The sequence below is a fragment of the Lampetra fluviatilis genome, chromosome 54 (genome assembly GCF_964198595.1).
Source record: "Lampetra fluviatilis chromosome 54, kcLamFluv1.1, whole genome shotgun sequence".
Classification (NCBI taxonomy): Eukaryota; Metazoa; Chordata; class Hyperoartia; order Petromyzontiformes; family Petromyzontidae; genus Lampetra; species Lampetra fluviatilis.
This window is the reverse complement of record NC_136328.1, coordinates 5,379,698-5,392,853: the sequence shown is the minus strand read 5'-3', so window position 1 is coordinate 5,392,853 and position 13,156 is coordinate 5,379,698. Positions and strand designations below refer to the sequence as shown.

Sequence of the window (13,156 nt, the reverse complement as noted above, 5' to 3'; positions counted from 1 at the left end):
GCCCCCACGTTAACCCTTCAGGGCCCCCACGTTGAACTTATTTCGCACCGTACGTAAGCCAACCGTGCCAATCGGAGGCGCGACACTCTAACCCTCTTCTTGGTTCTTTCGGTAAAGTCACGTAGAATGTAAATAATAAAATAATAATAAAACATAATAATATTATGTTTTATTTTTTTCCATTCTACGTGACTTTACCGAAAGAACCAAGAAGATGAATCCCTGCAGTCACGAAAGCTTTAAATCGGAACTCTAACCCTCGTTGCTTTACGGCCCTGTTTGGTGGCAATTCCACATTCCTATGGCGCGGGGTGTTGGCAAGGTCGTGGTGGTCGACCTTTAACCCCGCCACCCACGACCCAGGATGGCACCAATAACGGTGGCGTTTGCGGAACAATCCGCCGAATTTTCGGTTCTTCGTGGAAATAACGGCAGGGGTAGAGGGAGCTAATCTAGCTGTGACGGTCCCACCTGATGACGGAGACTTGTGTTGCCTCCGAAACGTCGTGATTTTTATTATTATTTTATTTCTATTATTACTTTAATTTTATTTCATTTTTTACCTACGTGAGTAGGGGTGGGCTGTTGAGAAGTTGGATATATCAAGGGAGGGGGGAGGGGGGCTATACCACCACACCGACGATGTGGTGGTAGCGCTCTGCTACGCGCGACCAAATATTGTGGGTGTACATCACGTGTGCAGTGCATGCTCCTCCACCCAGACGCAGCCAATTGGTGTCCGCCGAACTTCTTTCGCACCATACGCAGCCGACCGTGCCCATCGGAGGCGCAGGGGGGAGGGACGACACAAGTTAAAGTGGGCACGCGGTGAACGAAACGGACGCAACGAGTTGATAAACGCTCCGCTACCCAGCCAGCGAGAAACGTCCTTGCCCAGTTGTTAATCGAGAGCACCGCTAGTGCTGCTCCTGCTGCTGCTGCTGCTCCTGCTTAGGAAGCGATAAGTTGGTCGCGTGTATTTGTTAATGACGGGACAACTTCCTTGATGGGCCGCGTCGGGCTGCAGGAGGGTTTACGACACACAATTTACTCGGAACGGCAATTGCGAATCCCGCGGTCACGAAAGTATCACTAATACTTTTCGCGGGAATATTAACCACAATTGCACCGTGCGAAATAGTGCGCGAATACTGTACCAGTCCGAACAATTTATAGTTCGATTGTTTGATCTGGCTTCTAACAGCATGCCCCCTGTGTGTGTGTGTCCATGCCCCCCCTGTCTGTGTGCCCATGCCCCTGTGTGTGTGCCCATGCCCCTGTGTGTGCGTGCCCATGCCCCTGTGTGTGTGTCCATGCCCCCTGTCTGTGTGTGCCCATGCCCCTGTGTGTGTCCATGCCCCCTGTCTGTGTGGCCATGCCCCCTGTCTGTGTGCCCATGCCCCTGTGTGTGTGTGTCCATGCCCCTGTCTGTGTGTGCCCAATGCCCCCATGCACTTCACAGACCCTACAACTGGGGAAACAACTGAACCCTGCTCACCAGAGGTGGAGGTGAGGTCACAACTCCACCCACGCCACCCCCCAGCCCGCCACCCCCCCCCCCCGCAACCCCTCCCCCCACAGCAGAAATCTGCAGAATCTCCCGCACTTGAAATCCGGTGTTATGAACACAAACATGGACTCGTCCATTCCAGAAATCTGCGGTACCATGGCTAAGCGCACCTTACAACTCCTTGGTCCGAAGGGGGGTGCCAAGGTGCTTCCACGGATTTCTTCCTATGTCTCCTACGAAGTGTGACCGCGCACCTGTGCGGGTGTGGGTGCGAGTCCGGTTCCGTGTGTCGGCTCTGTGAACCGGGTGGTTATCTCTGGAATCCCAAGAATCTTTTTAAGTGTTTTGAGGTGGATCTGTCTGCTGCTCAAATGCGACTTCCTCTTCCTTGGGCTGTTGGTTAAGGTCAACGGGTCACAGGGTCAGGCCAAGGTTAGGGTCAGGGTGTGCGCTGGCGCGTGTAGAGGTGCGTATGCAGGAGGTCTTTGTACAGGTGTGTGCGTGTAGGTGTGTGTGTGTGGGGAGCGGTAGTGTAGCGGTTTGCGCGCTGTGCTACGAATCTGGCGACCTGGGTTCGATTCCCGCTCACGGCCAAAATCAGTGACGATTAACTGAACCGGTCCTGGGCCTCCCCTAGGTCGACTCAGCCTCAAATCAGTACCTGGTGCGGTGTGTAAACATCACCACTAGGGAGACAAAGGCGGCCGGGCGTGGTGTTGGCCACCCATCCCGTCATGTGCCGTGCCAGCCTTCATAAGTGCTCGCTAACAGCACTTGCCCCTACAGTCTGGTAAGGCTATACGGGGGATCTTTGTCTTTTTTGTGGGGAGCTGTGGCGCAGCGGTTAGCGCACTGCACTACGAACCCCGGCGACCCGAGTTGGATTCCCACTCACGGCCACCAACGCCACTGACGATTATCTGAACCGGTCCTGGGCCTTCCCTAGCTCGACTCTCAAATGAGTACCTGGTGCGGTGTGTAAAAACCGTGACGGGAGAGACAAAGGCGGCCGGGCGTGGTGCTGGCCACACCCACCACCTCGTGTGCCGTGCCGGCCTTCACAGGTGCTACTCGCTAACAGCACTTGCCCCTACAGTCTGTTCAGGCTATACGGGGGAATCTTTGCCTTTACAGGTGTGTACATCGCTGCATACACGCCTCTGTGTACATATGTACACACACAAGTGTGTGTACAGCACACGGTTCTGTCCTCCTCCTAGATCCGCTCAGCCAGAACATTTGAGTGAGCGAGCAGTGTGGGCAGGCGGTGTGGGTGGTGTCCAGCGGAGCGGCCTTGGCTTTGTGCTTTGTCTCCGCGTTCTTCAGTCTCCATGGACCCACATTCCTCCTCCTCCTCCTACCCCCTGCTCCTCCCCCTCCTCCTCCTCCTCTGTATGCATGCAGGGACGGAGTGATGGATGGAGGCAGGGTAGAGAGGGAGGGAATTGAAGGATGGAGGGAATTGAAGGATGGAGGGATTTGAAGGATGGAGGGGGGAGGGAGAGGAGGAATGTAAGGAAGGAAGGCGGGAGGGAAGGATGGAGGGAAGGAGGAATGGAAGGAGGGAGGGAGGGCGGCATCGAGGGAGTGACTGTGGGAAGGTGCAAGGAAGGGAGTTAGCGAAGGAAGGGAAGTAGGGAGGCCGATTGAGCGATGGAGGAGGAGGAGGGTGGGGGGCGTTGTGGTTGAAGGGGGGGGCCCCTGCCGATTACCGGGGCCCGCTGAGTGGGATCATCTCGGCTTTGCGCGGCACACAATGCTGCGGCGTCGCGGCGGTAAATATAGCCGCCGTGCGACCAGGCGTGGCGCGGGGAGAATGCGAGCAGCCTTGTCACGGCTGAGACTCGCCCGGCGGGGCCCGGCGCGGCCCGGCGGGGCCCCGTGCCACGGGTCTGGAGGAACGGGCGGGGAGGAGGCAGGGGACCACACGGGTAGAGGGGGAGGGGTGATGGCTGTGTGACCACGTGGTCACGTACGTACGAAAGTGTGTGTACGTACCTACGTGGGGGGGGGGAGGGGGGGGAGCTGTGGCTGGTGCAGTGCACGAACCGCTGTGCCAGTTGACCAAAGTTGGCGGATATCTGAACCAGTCCTGGGCCTTCCCGTTAGGTGAACTCGGCCTTAAACGAGTACCTGGTGCGGTGTGTAAACATCGCCACTGGGGCGTGGTGCTGGCCACCCTGTCCCCTCGGATGCCGGGCCACCCGCTCTGGCGATTGATCGATCCTCGCCAACGATTGCCGTCTCGTTCCCGCAGCCTCGTCCGCTCGCTCAATCGCTCGGCCATAAATGTAGCGCAAGCATCTCGTTTGCATCTCATTTGCATCTCATCTGCATCTCATTTGCACGAACGTCGCGCGCGACCGTGGACCTCCCACCGGCGCCGCGCGAAGAGACGCAGGTGTGCGTGGCGGGACGTTATTATTTCTGTTATCGCGCTTGCTGCAGCCGGGAAAGGCCCCGACCGAGTCTCCAGACTCTCGTTGTCAGGAGGGTCCTGCCCCCCCCCCCCCCGCGCGCTCGTGGTGGCGGAGCGACGGGCCCTGCCACCGCGCGTCTCCCAGTCGAGTCATTTTTTGATTCTTTTTAATTTTGTATTATTGTTTTGCTTGCGGCCAAATTTCTCCGAGTTGGGATGTCGGGACCGTGACTTCGGCAAACAGAGTGGCTCCCGCTGTTCTTGCCGAATGACGTCGCCGGCGTCTTGAGCATCCACTTCAAAGCGGGCGGCACGTCGTGAAGAAATAAAGAAAGAAATCGACAAAAATCCATTTTCGTTGTTCGTGCCAGGATCTAACCACGAACTTCTTCGGCAAACGCGCTACCGCTGTGCCCCCCCCGTCAACTTTGGGGTTGGGGGCGGTGGCAGGGTTTTGGGGGTTGTGGTTGCGTACGCGTTGTGCTGGCCACCCACCCCCTCGTGTGCCGTGTCGGCCTTCATAGGTGCTGCTACTCGCTAACAGCACTTGCCCCAACAGTCTGTACAAGGGGGGGGTCTTTGCTATGGTGCTGGCCGCCCCCCACCCCCTCGTGTGCCGTGCGTGCGGTCTCCAGCCCAACGCAGACAGAGCAGTGTCGGTGGCATCGGAGTGAAGCGTCATTGAGGAAATGAAACGCGGAACCCCTCCCCACTCACCTGTCTGCTCTACCTGTCCCCCTCCTCCTCTTCCTCCCACAAATTCTTATACTCGGCCACACCTGTCCTCCACAGCTACCCCACTCTGCCCACACACCCCTCCCCCCCTTCTCTGCACCCCCGTCTCGTCCTTCTGCCAAGGGCTGCCACTAAACCCGGACATGTATCTTCGGTCAGCACTAGGTAGCCTTATCAACACTGTGCCAACACCACCGGTGCCGGATCTGCCCGGGTGGAGGGCGCCACGATGGCGAGATGTTAACGACCTCGTCTGGTATACAGGAGGGGTTGGGTTCGATCCTGACCCTGCCGCCTGCTGTATATTTCGAGTTTGCGTGTCTCTCTCTCTCTCCTCGTGGTAGTCATGTGGATTTTTCTCCGGTTCCTCTGGTTTTCCCCTCCACATTTTAGAATCGACATCACGCTTTTGGAGTGTTTGGCTGCTCTAAAATTCCCGTCACGTGGTGATAAGCCACTTGGTTGAGCCATCATTTGTGATCGCCAGGTGTCCTCTGAAAAAAAAAAAAAGCTGTATAGCTCAGTGGGTCTTACCTGGTAAAATAACAAAAATAGTTAAGTAGTAAACCCTAGGGAGTTGGCAAGATGACACTGCGCCACCTTCACCAAACCGCGCCCACCACCGTGGTGAAGTATGGTCGGACAACCCCCACTCCGCCCGACCGACAAGCCATCGGAGGGGCGGGGGGAGGGCTTCATCCAGCAGTGGATTGACAGAAGGACGTGTGTACGAACCCAGGCAAGTGGCCACCCTTTGCCCCACCCCCGCCCTCCCTCCATCGTTCACGTTGTTTCTTGCCCACCCCCCCGCCCACCACCACGACCGCCACCACAACCACCACAACCGCCACGACGACCACCACCACGACCACCACCACGACCACCACCACGACCGCCACCACGACCACCCCGCCCACCACCACGACGACCACCACGACCACCACCACGACCACCACCACGACCACCACCACGACCGCCACCACGACCGCCACCACGACCGCCACCACGACCACCACGACCACCACCACGACCACCCCGCCCACCACCACCACGACCGCCACCACAACCACCACGACCGCCACCACGACCACCCCGCCCACCACCACGACGACCGCCACCACAACCACCACGACCGCCACCACGACCACCACCACGACCGCCACCACGACCACCACGACCACCACCACGACCACCCCGCCCACCACCACCACGACCGCCACCACAACCACCACGACCGCCACCACGACCACCCCGCCCACCACCACGACGACCACCACGACCACCACCACGACCACCACCACGACCACCACCACGACCACCACCACGACCGCCACCACGACCGCCACGACCGCCACCACCGAGTGCGAGGTTGTGACTGGGGGGGGGGGGGATCCAACTCGACCCCTGTCCTCGCGTTAACACAATAGCAATCGCGACGACGTCAACTTGTGCCTCGGCGCCACCGCCGCACAGAAGTCCGCTCATCGCTCTCGTGGAGACAGGGAGAGAGAGAGGAATACTCGGAGGCGCGAGGAGGGAGAACCGCAGGCGAGGAACGGGAAGGCAGTAGCGGCCACGGCGTGAGGTGCCGGCTCTACCCAACGATTGCCCAAGCTCTGCAGTCCTCAACATATGAAGATGCTATCGGGCAATTAATGAGCGGGAGGAAACCGGAGCGCGCGAAGAAAGCCCGCGTGCTTGAGGGGGTGCAACGCTTCACAAGTAGAGGGGGCACAGATGGGGATCTGTTGACAGTGGAGGGCCCGGGAAGGGTCACAGTCTGGGCCCAGTAGTAACGCAGTGGGGGCCCAGTAGGGTCACAGTGGGGGTCCTGTGAAGTGGACCGTATCCAGATCGCGTTGCGTCCGGGTTTATATTTCGGTGAAATGAACGCCGTTGGTTTCTCAACGTTGGTGGCACGGAGTCGGAGGAGTCGGAGGTTTAGGAGGAGGTGAATGTGTCCCCGTGTTGTGGCCTGAGATCACTGCCGCCACCGGCCTCGCCAGCCCCACTAATCGGATCCGTGCATTGCAGGCCGCTCGCTCCGCTAATTGAGGCTTAATTGGCTGAGCCGCGCCAGGATCGGCGTTGGGAGCGGCCGCGAGCGAGCGTGTGCACGCGTGTGTGTGTGTGTGCGCGCGCGTGTGTGTGTGTGTTTGTTAGTGCACGCGTGTCCATGTGTGTGCGTGCGTGAGTCGGTGAGTGTGTGTGTGTGTGGAGCGGTAGCATAGCGGTTAGCGCGCTGCGCTACGAAGCCCAGTGACCCGAATTCGATCCCCGCTCACGGCCAACACCAGTGATGGTCATCTGAACCGTTACCGGGCCTCCCCTCGGTCGACTCAGCCTCAAATGAGTACCTGGTGCAGTGGTGTGTAAACATCGCCACTAGGGCGAGAAAGGCGGCCGGGCGCGGTGCCGGCCTAACAGCACTTGCCCCAACCGTCTGTTAATGTTATACGGGGGATCTTTGTCTTGTGTGTGTGCGTGCGGTCGTGAGGAATGACTCTGTAATTTGACACCTGACCTGTGTGGATTACACGGGCGCGCTCGAGCCGACGAGACGTCCCAGCGTGTGGTGATGGTCGTCCACCCCCTCGTGCGCCGTGCCGGCCTTCGTCGTTGCTACTCGCTAACAGCACTTGCCCTAACGGTGTGTGAAAGGCTATGCGGGGCGGGTCTTTATCTTTGTGCGAGTGCGACGAGGTAATGTAGCGGTTAGCGCACTGAACTACGGACCCCTGTGACCCAAGTTCGAATCTCGCCCACGGACACCAACATCGGTGATGATTATCGGAACCAGGCCCGGGCCTCCCCTAGGTCGACTCAGCCTGAAATGAGTACCTGGTGTGGTGTGTAATCATCGCCACTAGGGGAGACAAAGGCTGCCAGGCGTGGTGCTGGCCACCCACCCCCAAGTGTGCTGTGGCGGCCTTCATAGGTGCTACTCGCCCCAACAGTCTGTTTAAAGCATATACGGGGGGGGGGGTGCTTGCCAGTGTGTGTGTGCTTGCCAGTGTGTGTGTGTGCTTGCCAGTGTGTGTGTGTGCGTGCCAGTGTGTGTGTGCGTGCCAGTGTGTGTGTGTGCGTGCCAGTGTGTGTGTGTGTGCTTGCCAGTGTGTGTGTGTGCGTGCCAGTGTGTGCGTGTGCGTGCCAGTGTGTGTGTGTGCGTGCCAGTGTGTGTGTGTGTGTGTGCGTGCCAGTGTGTGCGTGCCAGTGTGTGTGTGCGTGCCAGTGTGTGCGTGTGTGTGCCAGTGTGTGTGTGTGCGTGTGTGCGAGTCTTCTTGCAGCTGTTGTGACTTAACAAACAGACGAAAAATCAGATTCTAGAAAATCCTCGACGATTGTCAAACGCCACGACAAGGCCGTGCAGTGGTCGGGGCACTGCTCTTCGAACCCGGCGGCCTGAGTTTGATTCACCGGCCAGGGCCACCAATCTGTGGCAAGCGTCCAAATCTCGTGCCTTGCCACACGTAAAGTGGCACACTCAGTCCTCCCAAGTGTTTTGCGAAATCTGATTGATGGTACGTATTAATTCGTAGCAATTAGCGTCGTGTATATGTCATGAAATCATAGCAGTTATTCATCGATATATATTACTTTCCTGGAATGCAAAACCATCAATAGCGTCGTTGTGGAGTATATATGTGACAAAATAAATAAGTAGATAATACATCTCCTTCGCGTATGTATCGCTCCACGTGTAAAAAAGAAAAACATTTAAGTAGTTCTTACACAACCCATGGCCTTCTTGAAGTGCATAATGTCAGCAGCTTGGATTTCTCGATGGCAAGCAAACTCACGGGGTGGGGGCTCTGGAGGGTCACCAAGAGTCTGTTGAGGCTTTACGAGGAATCTTTGTGTTGCGTGTGCACGCGTTCGTGTGGGTGCGTGTGCAGGTGTGCGTGAGTGCGTGCGAGGAGCAGTAGCGTACTGGTTACCGCGCTCGCGCTACAAACCCGGCGACCCGAGTTCGATTCCCGCTCGTGTCCAAACACACATTTTAACCGGTACCAGGCCTCCCCTAGGTCGACTCGGCCTCAAATGAGTACCTAGTAGCGGTGTGCAAAACACCGTCGGCGCGGAGGCAAAGGCGGTGCGGGTGCGGTGCCGCCCACCTCACCCCCCCCCTCCTCGTGTGCCGTGCCGGCCTCCGTAGGCTGCCGCTACTCGCTAGCAGCGCTTGCCGTCACGACTACGCGGGGTGGGACCTTTGTCGTCGCACGCAGGTGGTGCGCTCGCTGGGCTTCGTCATCTACAAGGCCCTGGACTGGGGCCTGGACGAGAACGAGGAGCGCGAGCTCAGCCAGCCGCTGGAGGAGCTCATCGACTGGATGACCAGCCTGGAGGACGCCGCGGCGGCCACCGACGACGGCGGGGGAGGTGCGTTGCGCGACGAGGGCTACGACGGGCCCGACGAGGACGAGGAGGCCGGCGCCGGCAACGCCGCCACCACCGCCGGCACCACCGGCACCGGCACCATCACCGGCACCGTCACCGCCGCTGACGGCGGTTGCGGAGTGAGCCGTCCAGAAGGGCCGTTCCAGTCCGTCATTAAGGTGAGTTGGAGGCTCGCTGCTGGACTAGAGAGGGGCGGGTTTGCACATCGCGACAGAGATTTCCTGCCCTGCCCCCTCCCCCCCCCTTCTTTGGCATCGAGGTGGTGCTCACCTTGAGCTGCTTTGGGTGGCAAGTCGCTGACCCGCCCCATACTGGACATCGGTGAAAAAGAACTTCATAGCTTTGTAACTCATCGGATTCCTCCAGTCCAGATTCTGATTGTGAACTGTTAAGAGACTGGGGCATTGCAAGGGTGAGTGAATGGGTGAGTGGGTGGGTGTGTGGGTGAATAAATGAGTGAGTGAATGGGTAGGTGAGTGGGTGTGTGGGTGAATAAATGAGTGAGTGAGTGGGAAAGTGATATGACGAATGAGTGGGCGAGTGAGATGGTGAATGAATGTGTGAATTAATTAGTGTGTGAGTGAATGGGTTTGTGCGAGGGAGTTCAAATGTATTTTGTTGACCGAGGTGAGAGTTCTCCAGGATGAGTCTCAGTCTGCAAGAGTTGGTGAGTGAGTGGGTGGGTGAGTGAGTGGGTGGGTGAATGAGTGAGTGGTTTAGTCAGATGATGAATGAGTGGGTGAGTCAGCTGGTGAGTTAGATGATGAGTGAATGAGTGCATGAATTAATGAATGAGTGTGAGCGAGCGAGTGAGCTTATTTTGTTGAACGAGAAACCGGCATCGAGTGAATGAGCGAGCGAGATGGTGAATAAGTGGGCGAGTCACATGGTGAATGAATGAGCGATTGGTTTTCTCGCAGCGGGGCGCGTGTTTTCCTGCTGCGGGCAACTTTTCCCCCTGGCGTTGGAAGAACCTGGGCTTTGGTCCAATCGGCTCCAATTCAGTCCGCTTTTGGCTCTTAAATGTGCCGGCTCTTACGTCCGTTGGAGCTTTTGTGCAGTGTGCTTTGGCGAGTGCGTGAGATTTGTTGTGTTTACACTGCTCGGGCTCGGGAGAGAAAACAGGAAAACAGGATGCGTTGTGTTCATTCGGTGGGCGGGGGGTAGGGTTGGGTAATGGAACTCTGATGATTCTCGGTGCATTGCCCACACAGCACAACAACAACAACAGCCGCCATTCACCAGTAAGTGGGGGTGATGTCACCGCAGCACTTGTGCCAGGCCATGTGCACCTGAGAATATCACGTGAAGTGTGGACTGTTCACTGTTGCCAGGAGGTCACGGGACAGACCCAGATGTTTTGAGTTGACTGCTGTGCCAGGTTAGGTGCAGGAGGTCACGGGACAGACCCAGACACCATGGGTTGTTTGACTGGCAGATGCACCCACCTGCACTCCCACCCACTGTGCATTTTAGCCGCCCGCCGCTCCACTCGTTGTTGCGAGCGTCGATCCCCTGCCCAGTGGTTAGCGCAGTGCACTCGCCGCTGGGCCACCACTCTCCACACACGCACGCACACACCCACACACCCACCCACAACCACTCTTTCAACAACCACAGCAACCGCAGCTAAGTGGTGGTGATGTCACTGTGGTGTCTGTGCCAGGACGGGCACTGGTAAAGTAAAGGGCAGGCGGTGTTTTAGTGGCAATGAATGAACACGCACGCACTCACGTACGCACAGCGTGATATGTTCATACGTACAGAGACACAGATCCTCCCACATATCTTACACAGGTGGTGCGGTGATTAAGCGCACAGCGCTGCGAGCCCAGCGACCCGAGTTCCATTCCCGCTCGCGACCAATATCGGTGATGGAAATCTGAACCGGTCCTATGTCTCCCCTAGGTCGACTCGGCCTTAAACGAGTGCCTGACGCATTGTGTAAAACATGAGGACTGGGGAGACAACGGTGGTGCTGACCACCGTTGCCGGCCCTTGTAGTTGCTTGCTAACAGCACTTGCTCCAACAGTCTGCATAGGCTACACGGGGGATCTTTGTGTGTGTGTGTGTGTAAATATATATGCCCTGGGGAGAGAGATAAAGGCGGCTGGGCGTGGTCCTGACCACATCACCCCCTCGTGTGCCATGCTGCCCTTCATAGATGGCCACTGCATGCGCCTGCTTTCAGATGCGTTCCTGCGGCTGTCTGGCATGCTCTTCCTTCCGATGTTAGGAAGCCATTGGCGCTATGCACTTTTAAATTGAAAGGTCATTTCGTTTTGTGCTTAGTTCATTGTCCTTCCCCCACGCCTCCCGATTATCACGGTTGGCTACGTGCTCGCTAACAGCACTTGCCCCAACGGTGCGATAAGGCTACAGGGGGGATCTTTGTGAGTGTGTGCGTGAGCGGTCGTGTAGCGGTTAGCGCTACGCTGCGCTTCAAACCCATCGACCTGATTTCGATTCCCGCTCACGGCCAACATCGGTGACGATTATCTGAACCGGTCCTGGGCCTCCCCTAGATCGACTCGGTCTCAAATGAGTACCTGGTGCGGTGTGTAAACATCGCCACCAGGGAGACAAAGGCGGCCGGGCGTGGTGCTGGCCACCCACCCCCCCTGGTGTCCCATTCCAGCATTCATAGGTGTTCCCTAACATCACTTGCCCCAACAGTTTGTTCACGCTATACAGGGGATCTTTGTTTTTGTCTTTGTGGTAGATGTGCACGTCACACCTGCGGACGACTCGTGAAGCCCCGTCGCACTACCAGGCCGTGTGCCGCGCGCTCTACGCCGAGGCCATGGAGCTTCGCACGTTCCTCGAGAAGATCCAGAGCGCCAAGGAGGTGCTCGCCTGCTCGCTCGCTCACTCAGACGCTCGCTCGCTCGCTCACATACACGCTCACTCGCTCACCCACACGCTTGTTCGCTTGTTCGCTCATTCGCTCGCTCACTCGTTCACTCACACACACGCTCACTCGCTCACCCACTGGCTCACTCAGACGCTCGCTCGCTCACCCACTCGGACACTCAGACGCTCGCTCGCTCACACACACGCTAACTCACTCGCCCACACGCTTGTTCGCTCATTCGCTCGCTCACTCGTTCACTCACACACACGCTTACTCGTTCACCCACTGGCTCACTCAGACGCTCGCTCGCTCGCTCACACACACGCTAACTCACTCGCCCACACGCTTGTTCGCTTGTTCGCTCGCTCACTCGTTCACTCACACACACGCTCACTCGCTCACCCACTGGCTCACTCAGACGCTCGCTCGCTCGCTCACACACACGCTAACTCACTCGCCCACACGCTTGTTCGCTTGTTCGCTCGCTCACTCGTTCACTCACACACACGCTCACTCGCTCACCCACTGGCTCACTCAGACGCTCGCTCGCTCACTCACACGCTAATTCACTCGCCCACACGCTTGTTCGCTCGCTCGCTCACTCGTTCACTCACACACACACTCACTCGCTCACCCACTGGCTCACTCAGACGCTCGCTCGCTCACCCACTCGGACACTCAGACGCTCGCTCGCTCGCACACACGCTAACTCACTCGCCCACACGCTTGTTCGCTCGTTCGCTTCGCTCACTCGTTCACTCACCCACACGCTCACTCGCTCACCCACTCGGACACTCAGACGCTCGCTCGCTCACACACACGCTCACTCGCTCACCCACTGGCTCACTCAGACGCTCGCTCGCTCACACACACGCTAATTCACTCGCCCACACGCTTGTTCGCTCATTCGCTCGCTCGCTCACTCGTTCACTCGCACACACGCTCACTCGCTCACCCACTGGCTCACTCACCCACTCGGACACTCAGACGCTCGGTCGCTCACACACACGCTAACTCACTCGCCCACACACTTGTTCGCTCATTCGCTCGCTCGCTCACTCGTTCACTCACACACACGCTCACTCGCTCACCCACTGGCTCACTCGGACGCTCGCTCGCTCACCCACTCGGACACTCAGACGCTCGCTCGCTCGCACACACGCTAACTCACTCGCCCACACGCTTGTTCGCTCATTCGCTCGCTCACTCGTTCACTCACACACACGCTCACTCGCTCAC

General features: G+C 58.0%; 1 protein-coding gene across 1 annotated transcript in view; it reads left to right on the top strand.

The window, feature by feature from the left end:
* LOC144949649 (protein spire homolog 1-like) overlaps positions 1-13,156 on the top strand; it is a 43,152-nt gene that overhangs the window by 9,513 nt on the left and 20,483 nt on the right. Inside the window, 3 exon segments of the mRNA XM_078879634.1 lie at positions 1,463-1,509; positions 8,891-9,220; positions 11,786-11,911. Of these exon segments, the coding sequence (XP_078735760.1) occupies positions 1,463-1,509; positions 8,891-9,220; positions 11,786-11,911 (503 nt within the window).